The sequence below is a fragment of the Martes martes genome (genome assembly GCF_963455335.1).
Source record: "Martes martes genome assembly, chromosome: X".
Lineage (NCBI taxonomy): Eukaryota > Metazoa > Chordata > Mammalia > Carnivora > Mustelidae > Martes > Martes martes.
This window is the reverse complement of record NC_137897.1, coordinates 83,689,997-83,715,679: the sequence shown is the minus strand read 5'-3', so window position 1 is coordinate 83,715,679 and position 25,683 is coordinate 83,689,997. Positions and strand designations below refer to the sequence as shown.

Below are 25,683 nucleotides of genomic sequence, written 5' to 3'. Positions count from 1 at the left end.
CTGGCAATTCACAGACCTGTACCCCTGGGGATAAAAATACATTATATGTTTATTAAAATAAATAAATTAAAAAAAAAAAAGAAAGGGATACTTCCAGAGAAAGAAGTCAGTAAGTGTTAAAGACATGGCCAAAAAAATATTCCTCACATACCTGGAAGACCTACTTCACCATCTCTGCCTGGGTTACCAGGCAGGCCAGGCTTCCCTGGCTGGGTTATGGTCTGACCTGGATCACCTTTAGGACCTAAGAACAAGAGGGAATAAACAGTGAATGAGAAGTGTTCACTTGACTACAGATGTCTTTTTAATTAAAAGCAAAACAAGAAAGTATCTATAATCTCTTGAAAATGCACACTAACAAGAACCCACAAGAAAAATAACACAATATTATTTATCCAAGAAATATACCAAACAGAAGGATAAACTTTCAAAAAGAAAAAGTAGATGACAGTTTTAAGAGCTTCCAGGATTGAAGAGGCCACCTATAAAAGTATTTTTTAATGCAGGTCAAAAGAGCCTAACAAAACTCAAACTGCAGTAAACAAGAAATTTTTTTTTTTATTAACTAATGGCACCTTAAGGTTTCATGTATGCAAAGTCCAGATACTCCTACTTCTCATTAATTGAAATAAGGACTTGAAATAGGCTCAAGACAAAAGTGGATCTCTAAAACCTGATATAAAAAAGCACTAACTACGAGAGAAAAGATTAATACATGTGACTACATTCAAATTAATTTCTGTTGATTAAAGACACCATATAGAGAATGAAAATGGCAAGCTGTAGTGAGTGAAAATTTTGCAGAATAGATAACAAACAATACACAGAATATATATATTTTAAAAATCCCAAATCAATAAGAAAAAGAAACAATCCTATAGAAAAATGGTCCAAAAAAACCACTTGAATGGGAATTTCAGAAATGGAAATCAAAACGGTCAATAAATATATGAAAAGGTGCTAAACTTTAATGTAATCAGGGGAATATAATAAAACTGTCATAAGTTACATCACACTCAGCAAACTGACAAGGATGTAAAAAGTCTGACAGTACAAAATGTTTATGAGGATGAAGAACAACAAGAAATCTCCAATACTACTGATGAAACTGGTACAATTGCTTTGAACATTATCTAGTAAAGCTGAAGATGCACTTATTCTATGCTTTGAGAATGTGCATCTTAAATATATACTCTAGCCCAGAGATTGGCAAAGTTTTTCTGAAAAGGACCAGACAGTATATACTTCAGGCTTTGTGGGCCATAAGGTCTCAGTAGCAAGTACTCAAGTCTGCAAAATGTTGAGACTATGTGTAGGAGTGCAAAAGCAACCACATACAATAGTGAATAAGTGCAGATGTGTTCAAACCAGTTTCATTTATGACAGTAAGTAGCGGGCCAGATTTGAATGCTGTGCTGTAGTTTGCTGATGTTTCCTCAGAGAAGTATGTGCACATGTACACCAGGATATATATATACGATGATGTACACAAAAGCATTATTCGTAACACACCTGAACTATAAATGACCCCATTGTCCATCAACAACAGAATGGATAAATCAAATGTCACACACACATGCACGCGTGCACACATACACACACAATGGGATACTATACAGCAATGAAAATGAATGTAATATAGCTATACACAAAGTTAACATAAAGAATACTTACCCTATGATTCCATTATTATGAAGTTCAAAAAGAAGCATAATTAAAGTACTTTGTTTAGGGATCCATATTTAGGTGATAAAACTAGGGGGCAAATGGAAGGAAATTATGCAAAAGTCAGGACAGTGATTACCTCTGGAGAAATGGAAGGGGATCATGATCAGAAAAGGACAGAGAGAGGAAGATGGGGGTTTCTAGGATGATGGCAATCTTCCGTTTTTTGACATGTGTGGTAGGTACATGTGTGTTTCCATTATAGTTGTTAAACTTTATGTACCATGTTCTTAAAAATAACAAACAACAAAAACAATGAAGACAATCAGAAGAAATTTAAAGAGGGAACCTCCCCCCCTTTAGAGAAAACACATACACTATGCTCCCTTGCTAAGGAGCTCTGAAAAGCCCAAATATAAATGGCCAGGGAAACATATCTCTCATGAAAAGAAGCCAAGAATGGCCAGAAGATAATACATTTCTACTTTTAAGCGCCAAATTAAAAACAGAACAATCATAGTAAACTCACCTGGTATTCCTGGCTGGCCTGGATTTCCTGCCACACCTTGTATGCCTTTTTCACCTACAGGGCCTGGAGGGCCAAAACCCACAGGACCCATAGGCCCCCTATTCCCTGGGAGACCTGGCAGGCCTGGATTCCCAGGGGGACCTCTTTCACCCTTAAAAGCAATTCCACCCTGAAAATGGAAAATTTTAACACAGAAACATATAGATGTAAGTTGGTATATTGGTATTACTGAATATAACTAAAGAAATGATACAGCTATAAATGTTTTTTCTTAAAAGCTGTATCAGTGTATGTTATTATAGGATGGGATGTGTGATCATTCCATTTATTCATTAATTCCTTCAACAAATATTTTTTAGTTCCTATTATGTGTCAGGGGCTGGTGATATAGCAAAGAACAAAAATAGGCAAAAATCTCTGCCTTCATAAAGCTTACACTCTAGCAGTAAGTCAAGAAGTTTGTAGCTAACACATGGCCATCTACTCACACTAACCTCTAAGCTTACTATATATAGAACCAAATTAGACTTCTGTTCTCAGGTCCAAATAAACCCAGACAAAGATATGTAGTATAAGAGAAGGGGAACCTCACACTGACCCATAAGCATCTTAATTTCCTGCCCACCTATTCCCAACCAATATTACTCAAATAGTAATAGGTTAAGAAGATAAAACAACTGAGAGAAAAAAGTGGTAAAGAAGCCCAACATAGTCAATAACAATGTATCATTACTACCTACAGTTACATTCTTTTAAGTACTAATTGGGCATTCATTACAGTACCAGGCTCATCCTAGGAAATATCCCTAAGTAACAATTTGACATCACAAAACCAAGAATATCAAACCAACTCACAGGTTCTCCTTTGGGGCCAGGAAGCCCTGGCAGTCCATCCTGTCCAGGGGTACCAGGTAAACCAGGAAGCCCAGGGGCTCCTGGGGAACCCAATTCTCCTTTGTCACCCTTCATTCCTGGAAAAGTGAGGATATCACCAGGTTCACCTTTAGATCCAGGAAAGCCTGGAGGACCTGGAGCTCCTGGTATGCCCTGAGGGAAGAAAAAGAAAGAAGGGAAAAAGAAGAAAAGAACAAAATAAGTTTCTTTTTTTTCCAACATATTTTTCTCTCCAGTTTATCCTATCCACCCACCCAATGACATTTAGTGTACAAAGCTAAGAACAAAGTGAGGCATGTGAGTCAGGGAGAGTCAAGGAATCAAAAAGAACACAAATTAACAGAAGAACTAAATTTCTTTTATTATATATATCCACAAGAGAAAACCAAAGGGTAAATGGATTTCTTCTAGGTTTTTTTTTGTGTGTGTGTTCTATAATATACCCAAAACTTACTGTTAATCCTTTGGGACCGGTTAGACCAGCATGTCCTTTTTCTCCCTTCTGTCCAGGAAAACCAAGAGATCCTAATACATGCACATACACACACACACACACACACACACACACACAATAATGTGAACTTTGACCCTGAGCCCCTGACAAAGCTCATATAAAAATCATCACGTCAGGAAGTCAAGTTTTCAAATAAGAACCCCATTCTCAATCACATATAACAAGTCACATTTTTATTTTCCTATTTTATGCTCTCAAAATGAGCAAATCATCCTTTCTTTTAGGTGAATCTATACGATATTGTATCCTTAAATGTTTCCAAATACAAAGCCTCTCAGAGCTCACAGCTACCAACTGCCAGGCACAGAGGTGCTAAAGTTCCTATAACCACCCTATTGCCAAGTGGAGAAAGATAAGGACACAGTCTGAAAATCTTTCTTCATTCTAACCTAAACAAATTTCCCAAATCCCTGCAAGTCCTTTCTTTGGTTCACCACTTCATAAAATTGGTTTATGAGAAACATTTGGTGCTCAAAGACTAGAGGAAATATTACTAAAGAAGTGGTTTTCAAAATGGGTCCCTCCATCAGCTGTATCAGCATTACCTGGGTACTGGTTAGAAGGTTAGAAATGCTAATTCTTGGGCCCCCACTCCAGGTCTACTGAATCAGAAACTTTGGGGGCGGCACCACCAATATGGGTTTTTAACTAGTCCTCCAGGTAACTCTAATGTACTCCCAAGTTTGAAAACCACTAGACTGGAGGTACAAAGCTAGATTATTAACTTCCAGTGGCAGCTATAAGACCACCTAAAAATTTATTTCCAAGTGCTAAATGAATTGGTTTCTTTGGCAGACATACTAGACAGAAAGGTAAGAGACATCCCTGACACAAACATAAAGTGTGATTTCAAGAGAATATAATATTGGGATATCCCAGAGGCAGTTGAGAGAGAGCTGTGCGTCTGATGGATATCAAATATAATTTTGATTGGAAACAGGGAAGGAGGAGTTATGTATAGAAAGAGAAATATGGGCAGTTGGTTGCCAAACTACAGTAGAAGCCCTGTCCCTTAATGACATGTGATACATTCCCAAAGACTAGAAGCTCTGCCACTGGAAACTACACTCAGGGGGCAGACATTATGAGCTTTTTCCCCAGCTTTTTGGAATAAAGAAGTTTCACTCTGTATGAGTTATTTTCCTCACCATATGGAAAACAGGGAAGATATTTTTCTTGGAATAGTATTGTCAAAAGGCTTTAAGAGAAAATATTGGTAGCTTCAGGTATTAGAAACAAGAGCATTATTTATTTTATAGCAGATAAAGGCATTTCATATTTAATTATTTATGAATATGAGAAACTGGCATCATTATAAAACTGAGCTCACTAATATTTAGCCAAGAAATATTTTTAAAAGGTTGCCCTGAGGCAGAATGTTTTACCTGGAGGACCTGGAAGACCTGGTAGACCAGGTTGACCTGGAGGCCCTGAAACACCAGTTCCAATACAGTTGAAGCAGGTGTCACCTTTGTCACCTAGAGAAAAGCATATTGAGAAACAAATTTTACTCAAAGGGGTATGTCTATCTCCTTAGGTAGCTTCTAAAGAAGTTAGCATCAAGGAACAACATTCCAACCCAACAGTGTAGTATAGAGAAGCCTATATTAGAATCAATTCATTTGATAAATATTTGCCAGTGTCTATTATTTGCCAAGTACTGGTTCCAGGTGTCTATGATATACTGGTAAACAAAACAGACAAAACACGCAAAAGAAACAAAACAGGTAAAAATCCATGCCTTCATGGTGTTCACATCCTACCAGTGGAAGGGAATAATAAACAATGAAGGTAACAAATTATTAACATATATATATCAAATATAATATATATATGTATAATATAGATATAGATATAAATATATCAAAAGGTGTTATGTTTATTGAAAAAATACACCTGGGTAAATGTGATTGAACATGCTAGGGATGGGTGGCAGTTTACAATTTTAATAATATGGTGAAATGAGATGATGATATAGGATAAAACAACTTAAAGGATGTGACATGTGCCTAATGAATGTAGAGGTACTCTAGGAAGAAAGAATAGCCATGTTTGGCCTTTTCAAGAAACATCAAGGAGACCAGATTGCTGGAGTAGAGAGAGGCAAGGGAAGCACGTCAGACAGTTCATAGGTTATAATGAGTGGTATATCATAACACATTACATAGGCCACCGTAAAGTCTGGCTTTTACAATGAATGAAAAGAGAATCCAGTAAAAAAATGTGAACAGAAAGCAAGAAGATATGACTTAAGTTTTAAAAGGATATCTCTAGCTACTATATTGAGAACAGAAAGGATGTGCAATGATGGAAATAGGGTAACCATTTAAGTGGCTATTGCTGAAGTAATCTAGGAGAGATGACGACTCATCCCAGAGTGACAGCAATGAAGATGAGGAGAACCAGTTAGATTCTGGGTTTATCTGAAAATAGAGCTCATGGGATTTTCTCACGGATCATACATGGAATACAAAAGAAGAGAATCAAAGATGACTCCAAGGTTTTTAGTCCAAGCAACCAAAAGGGTAGGGTGGCCTGCATTTTAAAAAGGGAAGATATGAGTGGTAAAATTATGAGGGAAGAGGCAACAGAGATCAGGACTTTAACTTGGTCAAATGTCAAGTTCAAAATGTTAAGTAGACAGCTAGATATACTAATCTAGAGGAAAAAAGTTATCTCTGGATAAGAGATATAAAATTCAAAGTTACTGGCAAATAAGTGATATTTAAAGTCAGGAGAGTGACTGAATGAGTTCAAATACAGAAGAGGAACAAGGACTAAAATATTTGGGGCATTCCAAAATTATACATTGGATAGAGAAATTTAAAATACATGCCAAAATGCAAATTAAGCCAAGACTTACTATAAAGCTACAATAATTTAGATAGTCTAGCATTGGTGGAAGGAGAAACAAATAGAACAATGAACAAAACAGAGAGGTCAGAATCAGACTCATACATATGGTATTGTTAAGATTTACAACAAAAGTGCTAATGTGATTCATTGGAAAAATGATGGTCGTTTGTACTACAATATTGAGCCAATTCAATATCCATATGGAAAAAGTACTTTGATGCCTGCTTCAAACACAAACATTACTTGAAGACAGATAAAAGATCAAAATGTAAAAGTCAAAATGATAAAGTTTTTAGAAGAAAACACATAATATCTTGGGATAAGCAAAGATTTCTAAAGCAGAACATAAACAACACTAACCATAAAAGAAGACATTAATGATTGGATTTCTTCTAATTAATAACTTATGCTAAAAAAAACATGAGTAAAAAACCAAGTCACAGAATGGAAAAAGATAGTTGTGATACATATATCTAACAACCCAATTAAAAATAGGAAAAAGGCACTTTACAAAGAGAATATACGAACTATAAGAAAAGAGATTTGGCATCAATAAGTCATCAGGTAACTAGAAACTAAAACCACTTTGGAAAAATGGTTTGGTGTTATCTATGGAAACAACACCTGCAACTACCCCTATAACACAGCAATTCCATTCTCAGGTATATACACAACAGAAATAAATGCTTATGTCATACAAAATACATGTGTAAGAATGTTCATAGCAGCTTTACTTATAATAGCCCTAGACCAAATGTCTGTTAACATTAGAATGAATATTCAGGTATATTCATACAAAGAACACCAAAGAGCAGTGAAAAATATTGCTAGAAACAAAAATATAGGTATCCTACAGACATAATATTGGACAAAAGAATCAGACACAAAAGAGCCCATACTGTATGAGTCCATTTATACAAAGTTCAAGATTAGGCAAACTAATGTATAATAGAGGATAAGCTAGTGGTTACCTTTGGGAGTGCTGACTACGGGGCACAAGAGTCTTCTAGAGTCCTGGAAAAGTTCTGTATTTTTCATGGGAGATTATATAGATACACTGATATACATATAAAGAGATTGAGATAGACAACTATACAGAAAGGAATATATATAGACATATCTATCTCTATCACTACCTCTATATCTAATATATTAATAATCCAAGGAGGCATGAAGAAAATCAGGACAAGTGAGGAAAGTGTTTAGAAATGGAAAAAGAGTAAAAAAAGATATTTGGATTAGCGGGATATAGGCTGCTGGTGACTTTGACAAAAACAGCATCTATGGAGTGGTGGATTAGGGGAGTAAAAACTTGATTGGAGTAAAGAGTATCCAGAGATGGTAAGTAGAAAATTCTGGAGGAGTTTTTCTGCAATGGGAGCAAGGGAACAGACAGAGCAGGATCTGGCAGGGAAAGTGGGATAAGGTATTTTTTAGCGGGGTGAAAAAAAGGTATATTTGTATGCCGCCAGGAATGATCCAGTAAAAGGGAAAAACTGACAACGTGGGAGAGGCAGGAATTTCTGGAATGAAATCCTTGGGAACACAAGAGGGAATGGAATCTACTGTACAAATAGAAGAACTGGCTTTAGATAAGAGCAATGATAGTAATAGGCTGGAGTGCAGAATATATGTGCACAGATTCAAGTAGGTAGGTAAATGTGATAGTGGTAATCTGTGAAAATTCTCTTACTGCTTCAGTTGGTCAGTGGGAGTGGAAGCAGGTCAGAATCTTAACATGAGAATGGAAGAGGAGGTGTTAAAAATTTGAGGAGGGAAGAGAAGGTGTAGGCTCAGAAGATGTGATAATTTGGAATTACCAAAACTAGGCTTTTGTTCCGAGTGAGTACATACAATCAAGTGAGAGAAGAGTGAAGGAGGCAAGGGTTTATACATGAGATTGTTGATCCTGACATTTATAGGTTATGAGGGAAGAAAGAATATCAAAAGGTTGAGGGAGAGTCAAAGTTGGTAGGTATCAGTGAGGCGGAAGTAATATTGGAGTCAGGTTATTATAGGTAGTGAGCTAGAAAGGATACAGTGGTCAGAAAATGGAATTCATGAAATCAAGATTATGTAAGTGTGCACTACTGGTGATGAGACCATCTTGGGAGTAAGACCATAACAGTGAGTGACTGAGGTAGAGTGGAGGATATAGGGCATTTGGCTGAAGATCTGAAAGAATGAAGGAATGACTATATGGGGGTCAAACCTTTCACTCCTTGTTCTCCTTGGAGTCCTCTATCACCTGGCAATCCCGGAGGGCCTGGAGGGCCTGCTTCACATATCTCATCACCTGAGACAAGATAAAGGATAGCAAACTAATTGTTGCAAAATATCCAGAAGACTAAACAAAAAGAAAGCAGACTAGAAAAAAAGATCTATTTTCAGTTACTTCTCTGCAGTAATACAACTACCTATAAGCAAAAGGAAGATATAATATTGGCGATAATTTCAAGAGAAAATTTAAACATCAAAGAATCACCAAAAATCAAAAGTAGAAAAAGCAGTAGAATAGTGCAAACCTTCAGCTGGATTCACCTATGAATGAAAACAAAACAAAACCCACAGAATTTAGGAGAAAAGTATAGCTTACTAGGAGGGATGTGAGGACCAGGAGGGCCAGGAGGCCCTGGAAGTCCAGGAGCCCCAGGCTGTCCATCAAGTCCAGGAGATCCAGGAACAGAAATTCCAGGTGGACCTTCATCACCTTTCTGGCCCCTTTCTCCAGGAAAGCCGGGGGGGCCAGGAGGACCGGTAACTGCAGTCCCTAAGATTAAAAAAATAAAGTGATCAAAATGATCTTGTTTTAGAGATACTACTTTAGTTCTCAATGAGACATAAATAATAAGATCTTCCTTTAATGTATAAGGCCAGTTATGTTCTTATTTTTTCTATAAGAATTGACATCTGGAAAAGCATGAAAAGTTTTAAATAATGTAACTACCAGTTTGAGTGTAAGAAAGAATAATTTAAGGTAGCTTTACTACTTTGGGAAATGTAGTAACAACCCTCTACTTGCTCTTCTTTGATGTTACGATCTTTTAATCTAAGAAATACTAGAAAATATTAGCAAGAGAAAAAGAAGCATCTCAAAGTTTTCATGCAAACATGGTTCTATTTCTGGACATTCTTCTGCACTACCTATTCCTGTAACATGAATGCATCTTTTTATAATAATAAAAATAACCATTATAATTATAAATGATTTGAATAATGTTTTCAAAACTGCTAAGGAAAATATATACATCTTTGTTCTTTTTCAAAACCATCTTGATAATGATATACTATAAGTGGGCTAATTGAATTTAAATTAAAAAAAGAAAATGCTTCAGGAAAAATTCAGAAATAAAGTATTAATAGGATTAAAAAAGAGAAAATGCTTCTATTTTCATGAAAGAAGATGTTAGTTGAAAAAATGAATGGGTGCCTGGGTGGCTCAGTGGGTTAAAGCCTCTGCCTTCGGCTCAGGTCATGATCCCAGGGTCCTGGGATCGAGCCCCGCATCGGGTTCTCGGCTCAGCAGGGAGCCTGCTTCCTCCTCTCTCTGTCTGCCTCTCTGCCTACTTGTGATCTCTGTCTCTGTCGAATAAATAAATAAAATCTTAAAAAAAAAAAAGAAAAAATGAATAAAAACCATCTTTACTAGACTTACAAATTTATCTTCTAAGTGCATTTTAAAATCAGTTTGTCAGTTTCATTTAAAAAAATACTGGAATTTTGAATGAGATTAATTTGAATTTAAAGATTAAATTTTGGGCGAATCATCTGTTGATAATATTGAGTTCTCATATCAAGAAATTAAGTCTTTCCATTATTTATTAATTTTATATTATTTAATGATATCTTATAGAACTCTGAAAAAAGTTCTTACACATCTTTTGTTTGGTTTATTCATGGGCTAATTTGATTACTACTGTGAATTTTATTGCTATTACTATTGTTAACTGGATTTTTTTTCTTATACATTTTATTTTTTTACTGCTGGTAAAGAGAAAGACAAATTATCTAAGTATGCAACTGTCATATCTGTCCACCTTGCAAACATTCTAAGTTCTGGTAATGTGTCATTTGATTCTTTTAGGCTTTCTAGGTAGATTATAATAGGGTTTGTGAATAACTCAAATTTGGGGTTTTGTTCCATCCTTACACCTCTTTTTTCTTCCAGATGTAGTGTACTGGCTGGTCTCTCCAGTGTAAGGACAAATGGTATAGACAATTCCGAGTATGTGTATCTTATTTTTTACTTGAATGTGAATGTTCCTGATGTTTACCACAAAAAGTATGACATTTCCTATACAGTCCTATACTTCCTATATGAAGTAGCTTCATCAAGTTCCCTTTTAAACCTAGTTTTTTTTCCTTTTTTTAAAGGTTTTATTTATTTATTTATTTGCCAGAAAAAGAGAGAGAGAGAAAGCACACAAGCAGGCAGAAAGGCAGGCAGAGGCGGAGAGAGAGGCAGGCTCCCTGCCGAGCAAGGAACCTGACGGGGGACTCCATCCCAGGACCCCAGGATCACGACCCGAGCCAAAGGCAGCAGCTCAACCTACTGAGCCATCCAGGCGTCCCTAAACCTAGTTTGATAACTTTTTTACCTTTCAAAAATTGAATGAGCAGGGCACCTGGGTGGCTCAGTGGGTTAAAGCCTCTGCCTTCGGCTCAGGTCATGATCCCAGGGTCCCAGGATCGAGCCCCGCCATCGGGCTCTGCTCAGCGGGGAGCCTGCATCCTCCCTTCTCTCTCTCTGCCTGCCTCTCTGCCTACTTGTGATCTGTCTGTCAAATAAATAAATAAAATCTTTAAAAAAAAATTGAATGAGCATTGAATTTTACTCTCTTCTTAGCAAATATTGGCCTATTCTCTTTTAATCTGTCAATATAGTCAATTACAGTAATGTTGAACCATCCTTGAAATCTTAGGGTAAAATCTAATTGGTCATGTCATCATATTATCTCATATTTTTCTGGATTTGCAAATATTTTATTTAGGATTGTTGTTTTTATATTCATAAATGAGAGTGAATTATAATTATTTCCAGTGCTATCTCCTTGGTGGTTTGGTGTCAATGTTATAAAATTAAATGTCCTTTTTTAAAAAAAGTTCTGAAAAAGTTTGTAAAATATCAGAATTACTCACCCAACAACTTAGTAGAATTCATCCACAAAACTATATAACCACCTATAAAATGTTTTTTTTTCATAGAAATCCTTAACATTTCTAAATCTTCCATGGTAATTAATCTACTAAGGTTTTTTTTACTTTCTCAGGAAAATTTTAGTAATTTGTGTTTTTTGTTTCATGAGGAATGGATATTTCATTTAGAGTTTCCAATATATTGATGGAGTTTTGCAGTTTTCTTGTAATTTAAAAAAATTTAATTGTATTTATGGTAATAATACTTTATTGATATTATTTGTGCCTTCTCTTGTTTTTCTCTTGATCATATTTTTTCTTATTTTTACCTTTTTCAAGTTTTTCCTTCTATTTTGTTTATGCTTATTTCAGTTCTTATTATTTTTTCAAATTAGCTCATTTATGTTTAGTATCATTAAATTTGTGATACATTAAGGGTACCACTTTGGCTATGTTTAATAAGTTTTGATATAAAGTTGTTTAGCATTTAGTCATTTCTCTTGATTTCTTGCTTACCACCAAAGGCATTTACATATGTTCATTTTAATATACAAATGTAAAGATATTTGGTGCTTTCTGCTGTTAATTTCTAACTTCATTTCACTGTGGTCACAGAGCATAGCCTGCAAAGAATTTTTTTAATTTTTTGAGAGGATTTAATCCCCTTAATAACTATACACAGGGTAGCATAATAAATAATAAATAAAATAAATAATAAATCTGTTTTACAGATGAAGAAACTGAAACTCAGAGAGTGAATAACTTGGCCAAGATCGCCATGACAGGAAGTGGTTAAATCCAGGATATGAACGGAGATCGAGATCATGTAATTCCAGAGTCTTGGACTAAACGCTATGCCAGCTGGCCTTAGTACTAACCAGAAAAAAATTCTGGATCAAGCTGATTGGATTTGCATGTTGAAACATGGCATACATACCAAAAAGTGTAAGGGTATACGGTTTAATACATTATCCAAAAGGAACACACCAGGTAACCACTACCCCCCAAAACTAGAACATCACCAGCTCTCCAGGAGCCCCTTCATCTACCCATCCCAAGTCACTGCCCTCTCTTCCCCAAAGATAACAAATATTCTAACTTCTGAATTAGTTTTGCTTGTTTTTGAACTTCATTGCAGTGAAATCATACAGAATGTACTCCTTTATGTCGGGCTTCTTTCATTATGTTTGTAAAGTTCCAATATTTTTGAATGTGGCTGTAAGTTCATTTTTATTTCTGTATAGCATCCCATTATTTAAAAATAATTTTAAAAGATTTTTTCAGGGGGCACCTGTTTGGCTCAGTCAGTTAAGTGTCCCACTCTTGGTTTTGGCTCAGGTTGTGATCTTATGGGTGGTGGGATCCAGGCACACACTGGGCTCAAGTTCAGTGGCATTTGCTCCAGTCTGCTCTAAGATTCTCTCTTGCCCCTCCCCAAACTTGCACCCCTGTGTGTCTGTGTGAGTGCGAACGTACACCTGCTCTCTCAATAATAGATAAATCTTTTTAAAAATGAAAGATTTTTTCTGATCTAGGAGAGTAGATTTTTGTAAATGTTTCACATAAGTTTGAAAAGAATGTATATTCTTTGCTGCACACAGCTTTTCTTTCTCCCACATATGCAGCTTGACAGTGTTGCTCAAATCATTTATATCCTGATTTATTTTTCACCTCCTTAATATGTTATCACTTGTAGTTTATCAGTTTTTGCTTTATATACTCAAAGCTGTATTTTTAGATGTACAAATTTCATGACTTTTACATCATTGTGGTATAATCTGTCTATATCTATCCATATGAAATATCTCTTTTTAATGTACTTCTTGATTTGAATTCTATTTCATACTGTATTAGAATTGTTAAACCAGCTTTCTTTTTATTTTTTTTAAAATATTTTATTTATTTATTTATTTGACAGAGAGAGAGAGATCACAAGTAGGCAGAGAGGCAGGCAGAGAGAGATGGGGAAGCAGGCTCCCCACTGAGCAGAGAGCCCGATGTGGGGCTCGATCCCAGGACCCCGAGATCATGACCTGAGCCGAAGGCAGAGGCCTAAACCACTGAGCCACCCAGGTGCCCCAAAACCAGCTTTCTTTTAGATAGCACTTGCCTAATACCTTTCAACTGCTTTATTTAAAAAAAAAAAATATGTCCTTTTAACTTAAATGGGCCTATTATGCACAGTATATATTCATATTTCAATTTTATTTTAGTTTTTGTCTTTTAATCAATGCTTAGTCCTTTCACATTTATTGGAATTGCTGATTTGTTTTTGACTTCTCGTCATCTTATATTTTATTTTCTATTTAACAAAGTTTGTCTGTGTCTGTTTTGTCCCAATTTTAAATTATATTATGTAAATCCAGATTTTTGGTTATTCTCTTTTCTCAAAGGATGTATAAGTCATGCATTTTATTTATAGCCTTCTCTAGTGGTTACTACTAAAATTTTGACTATGTACTTAAACTTACATTTTTCTAAAAACTGAGAATTAATAATACTAGTATTCTCTCTTGCTAATAAGACAAACAAACCTTAAGATTGATTTCCCCCTCTTCTCTCTACATCACTACATTCTATGGTAATAATGTGTACAATTATAGTTCCACAAAATATCTTTCCTAACCATTCATTCTTATATTTTACCCATTCCCACCCCCAAGTTCATCCTGAATTCATTTCCCTCTTCTTAGACTAACCCCTCCAGTACCTACTTTAGAGACGTTCTTGAGGTGGGAAATTTTCTAAGTATCCTATCTTCACATTACAATAACAGTTTGATATAATAAAGAATCTCAAATTCATAATTATTTTATTACTCTGAAAATGCTCCAATATCTTCCTCTGACTCTCATTGCTTTGTAGGTGGTCTGCCTTTTCCCTCAGAGAGTTTTTAAGAGTTTCTTTTAATCCTTAAATTCTAAAATGTCCCTACAATATGTCATTATGTATTTGTGTATTATTATATTACTCTTGCTTGGTAATTCATGCACTTTCATAGGACTCATGTTTTCTTTCAATAAATAGAAGTTCTCAGTCATTAATTTTGCAAATATTGCCTGTTGTCCCATTCTCTCCTCGTTGAACTCCTGCATGGTAAATTTCAGAACTTCTAGGTTTATCCCTTGTCTCTTAATTTTTCTTTCATATGACCTAATTCTATAACTTTTTTGTTGCATCCTGGAAGAATTCCTTATCTGAATTTTCTAGACATAGTATGTGTTTAGTCTACTACCTTGAAATTAGAAATTCAAAGTATATCCTTAGAAAGAAAAGGACCCACATTTATTCTTTCTCCTTGGGGGGGATCACTGAGTATCACTCATCTCATCATGTTATTATTTCATTAGTCAAATTTTTGAAGGGTAGGGAACAATAATTTATTAAACATATATGTTTGCCAGGTGCTATGCCAGATGACTTTTCATATTTTACATAAATCCATATTATATCTTCATTTTAGAGAACATCCAAATACACATGCTGGACAAGGGTGCTACTTAGTCTATGGCCAAATTAGAAATGCTCTACTGTATTATCTATCTCCAATAAGGGAATGATATAACATTCAGTGCTGAGCCCCCAAATTTTATTGCAGAGCAAAATCACTATAAGGATTTCTACATAGATATTTCTGGAATTCTAAGTGGATAGTGTCAATTACTATTTTAATACAGGAAATATTATAAAACTAGGCATTATTAGAATAGCATTTCCTTCCATAGCAGAATGAAAAACGTAATGATTCATTTTGGATCATAGAAACACTGGGTGCAATTTATTAATAAAAGGTAGAAATTGTATTTTGGGGGTAAAAGGGAACTATCCAATGGATTTTTTTTTTAAAGTACAGGTGAGAAATTTGGTGAGAAAAGCTATAGTACGAGTTGAGAAGCATCCGTCAATTAAAAAATACGCACGTCTTCTACTGCCCTGCTCATCCTGGAACTAGTACAGTAATACCAGACATGTGGATTAGGAAAGATGCAACAAACACAAGAACATTAAGATCAGTCTCTTTTACCTGGAGGTCCAGGTAGGCCAGGCGGACCCTGTATTCCAGGAAGTCCTCGCTCTCCTTTTTCTCCAGGCAAGCCGGGTAATCCAATGTTTCCTTTTTCTCCTACAGTTACACCAGTCCCAGGCCTAGGAATTACCTTCATTATGAAAGAAAAAAAATAAAGGAACTCAAAGGGGAAGTGGTTTGTTCTAAAAATAACCTATCAGCTACATACAATTACAGTGTCATCATTTTCACAAAGCTCTGCATGCAATATCATCAAGACAAGTACACATATTATGAGCCACATTCCGTATCACTCCTATCCTGCAACTGATTAGAAACTGTTAAATACCAGTAATAATATTACCACCCTCCTGAGCCCTAGGCTTTTGAGCTAGCATTTTTTTTGATGTCTCATCACATTCAGTTCATTCCAGTTACCAAAGCCTGATAATTCTTTACTGAAAATGTCTATTTCACCTCCTTCTTTCCTGTTGCTACAGCCACTATGCCCATCTTACACTTGGACTAACAGAAGCACCTCAGAGCTTCTTCCTTTCAATCCAATCTACTACTAGGATATACTTCCTTAAAAATAAATTTCTCTGTGTTAGCTATCCTATTTAAGGACTCAAAATTGCTCACCACTTCTTACTATGTCTGATGCTACTTTTCACCATGGACTCTGTCAAATCTCTTCTCCCTTCCAATACCTCTCTCACCTATTTCATCTCCTGTTATTTCTAGCAGTGAAGTTTTAGGAGAGTGAGGTCTGTCTGATTATAACCACTTCATAGATCTTGCACATTCCTGCCCTTTGCTTTGAATATGCCATTTCAAATATCTATAATGCCTTCTCCCAATCTTTCTCTTTATCAACCCACATTTCTTTCTTCCTCTAAAACAAAACGAAACAAACTCATCTCTTTTAGGAGGGCTTTATTGATTAGAATCAACTGACTGATCACTCCTTTTCTCTTGGTCTTCTTAGAATCTCACGATCTAAAGAATTTCATGTTAAATAATTGAAATATAAAGAAATTAATCTCATAGAGCTATAATGATAATTAAGCTTTAGATTTAAGCAAATGTTGGGCTGGCATACAAATCAATACCTACTGCCAAAGTACAATATTTCATCCTGATTCTATTGGATACAACTATTTAGACAAAAGGAGACTGAAAGTTATGGGACCTAGAATGGAGATGATAGTTCAAAAGGGAAAGTGAGCTGCTGGATAGGAATGCATTCTCAAAATTTCCATTTCTGGGACAGCTGGGTGGCTCAGTTCGTTAAGCAGCTGCCTTCGGCTCGGGTTGTGATCCCAGGGTCCTGGGATCAAGACCCACATTTGGCTCCTGGCTCAGCGAAGAGCCTGCTTCTCCCTCCCACTCTGCCTGCTGCTCTCCCTGCTTGTACTCTCCCTCTCTGCTAAATGAATAAATAAAATCTTTTTAAAATTTTCCATTTCTTCTGATATTTATCAAAATGTTATTATCTCAGGGGCACTTGGGGGGGCTCAGTCAGATAAAGGTGTTTGCCTTTGGCTCAGGTCATGATCTCAGGGTCCTGGGATTGAGTCCCGCATTGGGCTCCCTGTTCAGCAGGGAGCCTGCTTCTCCCTCTTCCTCTGTCTCCCTTTCTCTCTCTGTCTCTCATGAATAAATAAATAAAATCTTTAAAAATGTTATTATCTAATTTTATAAAGGAACTATTTCTCAGAGAACTAAAATTCTGATTTTAAAATGAAAGTGAATAAAAACTGTCTAAGATTTTTAAGTATATCCTCATTATATTTGTTAAGTACTAAGTATCAATATCTGAGACTGACTATGGACAGCAAGAATTAATGTTACTCAAACATCTGAACATATAGATGTTATGACACCTGCACCTTTACAGATTCAGTGCAGTATAAAACCAAGAGTCTTACCAAATTTCAACCAAAGGAAAGCCAATATGTCAAACTGTAGTAATGATATTTTATTCATAATAAGATTGGAAATATATTTGACTTAAATTTCATGGTGAATGCAAACATGACAAAATCTGCAAACCCCCTAATTATTCTTTCATAGAGCAGTTTCCTACATATGATTAAGAGCCCCTAGAAAGCACATACCCAAGGAAGAAGGATGTGTGAATCAGACAATCACTAACTGAGAAAACCTATTAAGACCAAATCCATCTTTCCAGAGCTCTGCAGGAGAAAGGGCCAATCCCTAGTTTCCCAAGTATCTTTTATTGAACCTTTATAAGCAACACTTGCACCACCTGCTGGTTACTTGAGAAATAGTTTGGCATTCATGATGCAAAACAACCCAGTGCCATAATCCTGAACCTTTACTATAGAGAAGTAACATATAGGAAGAACAATACAAAGTCTTTGAGGTTAACATTACTGAAGTTTTTAGATGTAGACTTTTAAGCCAGTAGAAGTTACCAATGACTTGGAATTTTGTGTTCTATGAGGAAAAGGATAGGAATACTAAGGCATAAAAATAAGAATGCATTCATATAAATTTGCTAAATGAAGACTAAAAAAAAAAAAAAAAAACCAAAACTTACAAGTCCAGGAGGCCCAGTTGGGCCAATGTCACCCTTTTGGCCCTGTTTAACACAAGTGTGAAGTAGATTAGTAAAAAAAATCACATAAAAACACCAATTCCCTTAAAAACATAGCAGATAACTAAATTTCAGAAAGACCCAGGAATCCATAATAAAATATCTCAAACAGAAACACAACTTGAGGCAATGAGACAGTATTAAAATAAGTCTAGGAAGACCCGTGATGTTGTCTCAGATATTTCCATTAGTTACAGATATTTTAGAACTGATGGACTTAACTGTAATCAGCAACAGCTAATTAATTATAATTGCTTTGTGAGTTTCCTCTTAGAAACTAATGAAAGACAACTTCAGAGACAAAACAGTTACTCTAAACCAGTAGGTACAACAGCACGAAAAACACAGCATGCAACTCTTATTCTACCGGCCAAGACCCAAGGATAGATGTCTTTCTCAACCCTGTTTTTGTTCTAGACTTGTTCATAGGAACTCTTCATCTATCTAAAAGCTTCATTTATTTAGTTTAAAGAGTTATTCTGTCCTATTACTTTACTTACTACTTGAAAAAAAAATCTTTTTGTCTGAGTATTTATTATCTTCCTTTATTCTGGCTGGGCCTCCTAGTCCAAACTTGAAGTTGGATCTAGTTTAGAGATAAACCACCATTAAAACATGCGCTCTCTGGGTACATTCAAGTTTGTAACACCTTTTCTTCCTTTCCTGCAAAAAAATGCTTTTCAATATTGGTTTTCATATAAAGCAATTAGAGACCACAGAGATTAGAAAACTTGATATTTTGTGGTCTGCTATAAATAAGGGAAATGTGTGCTTTGTACATTTTTTCAAAGTCACTTTTAAAATAGATAGCTAAATAAATGACTTCCAGTCAGGCTGTATAGCCAAATGAAAAAAAAAAGTGACAAAGAATTAGCCACAGACTTTCAGACAATGATTGCACAGAGAATGGAAATGTTTAGTGGAGACATTCTAAATTCACAGCTACAAGCCTTTTTAGTATGAGGACCTCACTAATATAGAGCTGAATCCACTTTCTAGAGAACAAAAGTTTTGCCAATTCATGCTCAAAATGAAGGCACCAACTTTTCACAACAGAAATGCTAAAGTTAAACAATTCTTCATGTATTTCCATCCCATGGATTGCGATTTAGGATAATGAATGAAAATTTAGAGGAAATGATACAAAACACCAAAAGGTGAATAAAGAAGGTATGTTTTGAATACAAAAGCTAGTTATTAAGAAATTTTTCATTTAGAACTCAACCTTGGGAGCACCTGGGTGGCTCAGTTGGGTTAAGCAACTGCCTTCGCCTCCTGGAGTCACAGGATCGGACTGAGTCCCACATCAGGCTCCCTGCTCAGTGGGGAGTCTGCTTTTCCCTCTGACCACTACCCTCTCGTGCCTTCTCTCTCTCTCAAATAAATAAAATAAAATAAATCTTTAAAAAAAACCTTGGGGGGTGCCTGGGTGGCTCAGTGGGTTAAGCCTTTGCCTTCAGCTCAGGTCATGGTCTCGGGATCCTGGGATCAAGCCCCGCATCCGGCTCTCTGCTTGGCAGGGAGCCTGCTTCCCCCTCTCTCTCTGCCTGCCTCTCTGCCTACTTGTGATCTCTGTCTGTCAAATAAATAAATAAAATCTTTAAAAAAATTAAAAAAAACTTGAAGAGAAAAGGATTATGTTAAGTAGAATAAAATCAGTCACTTCAAAGTATTAAAATTCTTACCTTTTCTCCATGCCTTCCTGGTTCACCGGGGTAACCAGGATCACCAGGCAAACCCTTTAAAATATAGAGATCAGGGTGACATCAGCAAAAATGGTAGAGTAAGCCCGGTGATGGGTATTTAGGAGGGCACGTACTGCGTGGAGCACTGGGTATTATATGCAAACAATGAATCATGGAACACTACATCAAAAATAATTGACAACTGTATGGTGACTAACATAACATAATAAAAAAAAATGGTAGAGTCAGGATGTCCAAACGCCCTCTCCTCCATAAAAGCAACAAAGAACACTGGCAAAAAATGGTCAGAGTCAACTTTTTTAGAACACTAGAAATTAACCAAAGGCTTGTAGCAATCCAGGAAGTATTTGTTGGGGAAAACAAAATGACTTAATCTTAGTAAGATCACAGAGCTTTGTGACATTTTAACTTGCTCTAGTTCCAACACCCTTCCTCAGCCCCATGGTATCCTTGAAAACCAACAGCTCACAATCAAGGTGAAAACCAGCAGTGTAGCAGCAAATGGAAGGGAAAGAACTAGGATGGAGCTTCTTCAAGTACCTATTCCCAAAGAGTTGTCATTTTTTGACCTGTCTGGTGACTATCTTTATTTGGCCTGACTTGAGTTTTCCCAGTGAAAAGAGAACAGTCTTTTCCCTGAAGATATCTGTCAAAACCAATCAGAGGTAATTATTGATCATCATGGCTGCCTAAACCATGAAACAAAGACCAATCTGTCAGGAGCTAAGGCCCTGAATTTACCTCCCTTTAAACCATTTTATGTTAAAAGTAATTTGTGATTATAGAGTTTACAAATTGAGGACTGCCTATTTAGCAAAATCATCTGAAAACCAATTTATCTGATTTTAAGACTTCCAACTTCTAATCTTGTTAAAAATTACTCCTTTCCTTCAGAATGGTCTCCAAAATTTCATCAAATTTTCTGTCCTTGAAAACCTTTTTTTTAAAAATTATGTTATGTTAGTCACCGCACAGAAAACCTCTTTTAACATCTATTGTGCATACTCTTGATACTGAGGACGCTTGAAATAATATTCCTAGACTTGCATGTTTTTATTTTCTACTTTATTTTGTAGTAATTATCTGTCAAAACTTTTATTGAAAAAAAAACTTATGTTCACACAAAATACTGTATGTGAATGTTTTGAGCAGTTTTATTCATAACAGCCCAAACCAGAAACAACCAAAATATCATCCCCTGGACAAATGGATAAACAAACCTTGATACATCCCTACAATCAAATACTTCTCAGCAATAAAAGGAATGAACTATTGATAAATAGTACAATGTATTATGCTATGTGAAAGAATCCTGATTCAGAAAGCTATATACCATATGACTACATTTAAATGACAATCTGGAATAAGGAATGTCATAGGGATAGAAAATAGATCAAATGCTGCCAGGGGCTTTGGGTGGTAAGGGGGAAGATGACTACAAAAGAACATTGGGGGAACTTTTGAAGGTTATGGAACTGTTTTTGATTTTAAAGCTGATTATACAACTGTGTGTGTTTGCCAAAATACACAGAACTGTATGCTGAAAATGGTTCATTTTGCTGTATACATGCTATATCTCTATAAACCTGACTTAAAAATCCGAACTTCGTTTTTTAACAAAGAAACTTTAAGTTTGTATTCAAAAGAGAATGTATAATTTCCATTCATAATAACTATTTCTAAACCCAAGCCTGTTTGCCATCCTGCTTCTCTAGAACCACATACAAATGTTATTTTGGGGGGTGAGGTGAAGGGGACATGCTTTATCTACTCACTGGAATTCCTGGTTGGCCATTCTCTCCATCTTTGCCTGGTTTACCCTATAAGATTAAAAGAAATGCAAGAATATAAATTTGTTATTTAGGAAGTATGAGATTAAAGAACATAACAAACTTTATCCCTGCCTTGGACTATTAAGTAAACTTTTCAGACTTTGCTATTACAATAAATAAATGAATATGACATTCTGAGACAAAGAAAGTAGGAATTAAGAGGAAAGAATAAAATTATACACATACACAAACAAATATTTAAATTTTTTTCCAAAGAGAATTAGAATTCTTTTTTCCAAAAAGAATACTTACTCTTTTGCCAGGCTCTCCTTGCTCACCCTTCTCACCTTTCACACCACCTGGAGGCCCCTGTACACACAAAAGTAGTTCAACACTGGTTCATGGAGTGCTATGTATCAATACCAATTTACATTAAATGACATTAAAGAATATTAGGTGACTTACTGGAGGACCACGTATCCCTGGAGGTCCAGGAGGCCCTCGGTCACCAGGAAGTCCCTACGCAGTAGTAGGGGAAAGGAAAGCAACATTAATACTAGAGCTAGCTAAGAACACTTTTAACAAACTGAACTATAGACTCATGCAGTATAACCAAAGATAATAGGATGTTTCTAATTCAAAGTTGAAATCTGCTGGGCAAAAGAACCAAGAGCCATCTTTGGTTAATTCAGTTCATTTCTAATGTATGTACAAGCTGAGTTTTGAGGTAAATAAAAAGACAACACTTGAAATGAAATTATTAATGATACATTTTATGAAAAGCAAGAATACCTAAAACTAGGAGATATAGGGTCTATATAACACACATACGTTTTGGCAGAGAATTAAATGACCCAATCCATATCGATGGTAGAGTTTCAGTACAATTTGTCCTTAATTCTTAACTTTATTATAGCATTTAAGTGAAACAACAACGTACACACTTTGTTCAAGGGTGGGTCACTGTGCTATAAAAGATATGTATGATCTCATCTACTCTATAGAAGCAAGGTATCAGATAATTATTTCTAAACATGACAATGGTTTATAATACCATCTTTCTCTTTGTATATCAGTGAAATATAGAGAAGACAGTCATCTAAGACAATGACCACCGACCTTACCATGACCTAATTTTGTACATGAATGCATTATTCATAATAGCCAAAAATGCAAACAATACAAATGTCCATCAACTGATAAAGGGATAAACAATATGTGGAATATTCACACAAGGGAACATTATTCAGCCATAAAAAGAAATGAAGTACTGATACATGCTACAATATCGAAGAATGTGAAAACATACTAAGGAGAAGAAGCCAAACACAGAAGACCATATATTGTATGATTCTATTTATGTGAAGTGATCAGAGTCAGGAAATCTACAGAGTCAAAAAGTAGATTAGTGGTTGCCTAGGGCTGAGAGTTTGGGGAGAAATGAAGAGTAACAACAAATATGTATGGGGTTTGGAGGGTGGCTGATGAGAATGTTCTAAAATTAGATTGTAGTAATGGTTTCCCTACCCCGTGAATACACAAAAAAGAATGGAATTGTACACTTTAAATGGGTGAATTGTATGGTATGTAAATTATATCTCAATAAAGCTCTTTAAAAATTTAATTATCTCAAATTCTTTTTATTTTTAAAGTACCTTCCATATAATTATATTCCAGCTTATAATGCATTTTAATGGAATGCTGCTTTTATAGCAAAATGTTCATTGATTTCCTCTCTACATACTCACCTGATCTCCTTTCTGAAACTCTACATCAATTGGTCTTTTCTGCTCACTGATCTGCCCAGGTGGCCCAGGGGGGCCCTGAAGACCTTGCTCACCCTGTTTGTAAGATTTAATAAGAAAGTAATATTTCGTAATTTACACAGACAATAATATAAAATGTAAGCCAAGTCAGTTGCAAGAAGCAAAAAGACAAGCTCAAATCATGAGGAAAGGAAAAAACTGAGGGCTGCATAATCAACATTTTTCTTTACTCACCTTTTCACCCTTGGGTCCCTGGAAATTTAAGCCCATATTCCCCTGAAGAGAGAGGTTTTAGTTTAAAATCTCATTGACGCTAACAGAAAGAATTCACACCAAATAAAATGCACATGAAAGAAAATTACCTTTGGTCCTGGAAGTCCCGGTGGACCAGGAGGGCCCTAAGAATAGAAGACACAAGGGGAAAAGGGATATATTAATAAGTTTATTAAAAAAGTATTCAGTTTCAAAATCATTATTTGGTTTCATAAAAAAACGAGGACTGAAAAAGCCCTTCAAAATAATATTTTCCTGTTTTTTTCTCAGATTTACATTGATTTTAACAAGCCAAATAAATGTGGAGACTTCCTGTGACAGCAAACAAGTGGGTAGGGGAAGAAACAGAAGGATATGTAGAGGCAGGGAGGTAACACAAGTGCCAAAAATCAATACAAAAGTTAATTGCAACAAATATATCAAATTTCTCATATCAGAATTACAGGTAAATAATTTTGGTGTCTTAAGGCAATTAAATCTCTAGTTCTAAAAGCATCTATTTACTTTTTTAGTTCAGTTTTAATTTTATGTGACCTTTGTAATGTTTCAAGGCTTGAAAAGTTAAACAGGCATTTGTTTGCCCTAGTATATCACCTCTTTGATCTCAATGGACCTATTCATTTACATATTGTACTCTGGTGGCATTTCTAAGACTTTGCTTCACCTGTTGAATCAGGGTTAATTGAAGGAACATTCAGAAATGCAGAGTGAGGGGCACCTGGGTGGCTCAGTGGGTTAAAGCCTCTGCCTTCGGCTCAGGTCATGATCCTAGGGTCCTGGGATCGAGCCCCGCATCGGGCTCTCTGCTCGGCGGGGAGCCTGCTTCCCCCTCTCTCTCTGTCTGCCTCTCTGCCTACTTGTGATCTCTGTCCGTCAAATAAATTAAAAAAAAAAAGAAATGCAGAGTGAATCAGTTATATAGCCACAAGAGTTGAGGAAATTCAAGATGTAACAACACACCCAGGGTATCCTGATGTTGTAACAACAGAGTCAGGAAAAAGTGCCATAGTCCAGAGTCTCATGCTTTGCAAGATGTCTACAACCAAAACAGACTAAACAAAGGGGTTTTCTAATCCTCTCGTAGATATTTCCAGGAAAGCAGAAATCAGTCTTTCTGGTAGATTCTTTTAGTATTTACCAAATGTTATTTCCTTCATTCAAGAATAGAGGACCAATTGTCACAAGCAAAACTGTGCAATCTCTAAAGGTATAATGAAAACTGTCACTTAAATATATGGTAGATGAGAGATAGAGTGGCACATGAAAAATTACTTTGAGTGAAGTCCAATTTTCTTGCCCTTTTAAGAAGCAAAGTTCTAAGTCCAAAACATGACTTGAATGAAATCAAAGTATTTCAGGGCAAAAATACTCAGAATTTAATTACAGCAGAAAGTATGAGTGACCATAGAAGTAGTAAAGAAAACTAGCTGCATAGTCAAGCTCTTTAGACGTTTTTGCTTCTTTTCTAGGATACACAAATCCTTATCCCATTGCAGAGTGATTCATTACCCTCACCAACTCTACTGTTTTGTCACAGGCCCCTCAGAAATGAGAGCCAATATTTTTTTTTCTGAATACCCATTTTTGTTCCTCTTAAACAGAAAACTGCAGTTTGAAGAAACACATTTCATCAAGTGACTAGAGAACTGCCCTAGAAGACTTAATGCAATGGCTAGAATCAGCTTCAACACTGACACATCAAGAGGTAACCAATGAAATATTTTATTTAAAATCTTTCCTTTTACCTACCTCATTTTTCCCCATCTATAAAATGAAGCTATTACTTAGCATGTATATTGTTTACCATAGCATTGTAAAATATCCTGTAAATTAAAAAAAATGTTTAGGGGCACCTGGATGGCTCAGTCCATTAAGCAACTGCCTTCGGCTCTAGTCATGATCTTGGACTCCCAGGATCGAGCCCCTGGTCGGCTCCCTGCTCA

At 35.8% G+C, this 25,683-nt stretch overlaps 1 protein-coding gene across 2 annotated transcripts in view; it reads right to left on the bottom strand.

The window, feature by feature from the left end:
* Positions 1–25,683, bottom strand: part of COL4A5 (collagen type IV alpha 5 chain) — a gene marked incomplete at its 5' end in the record, with an annotated part of 234,983 nt that overhangs the window by 73,247 nt on the left and 136,053 nt on the right. For both annotated transcript variants that reach the window (XM_080795346.1, XM_080795345.1), the window contains 16 exons: positions 152–244; positions 2,195–2,363; positions 3,050–3,241; positions 3,543–3,613; positions 4,988–5,080; positions 8,671–8,754; positions 9,055–9,228; positions 15,619–15,751; positions 18,167–18,208; positions 19,909–19,962; positions 21,705–21,749; positions 22,014–22,070; positions 22,167–22,220; positions 23,450–23,542; positions 23,702–23,743; positions 23,830–23,865. In XM_080795346.1, the coding sequence (XP_080651472.1) occupies positions 152–244; positions 2,195–2,363; positions 3,050–3,241; positions 3,543–3,613; positions 4,988–5,080; positions 8,671–8,754; positions 9,055–9,228; positions 15,619–15,751; positions 18,167–18,208; positions 19,909–19,962; positions 21,705–21,749; positions 22,014–22,070; positions 22,167–22,220; positions 23,450–23,542; positions 23,702–23,743; positions 23,830–23,865 (1,432 nt within the window). The remainder of the gene's footprint in view (positions 1–151; positions 245–2,194; positions 2,364–3,049; positions 3,242–3,542; positions 3,614–4,987; positions 5,081–8,670; positions 8,755–9,054; positions 9,229–15,618; positions 15,752–18,166; positions 18,209–19,908; positions 19,963–21,704; positions 21,750–22,013; positions 22,071–22,166; positions 22,221–23,449; positions 23,543–23,701; positions 23,744–23,829; positions 23,866–25,683) is intronic.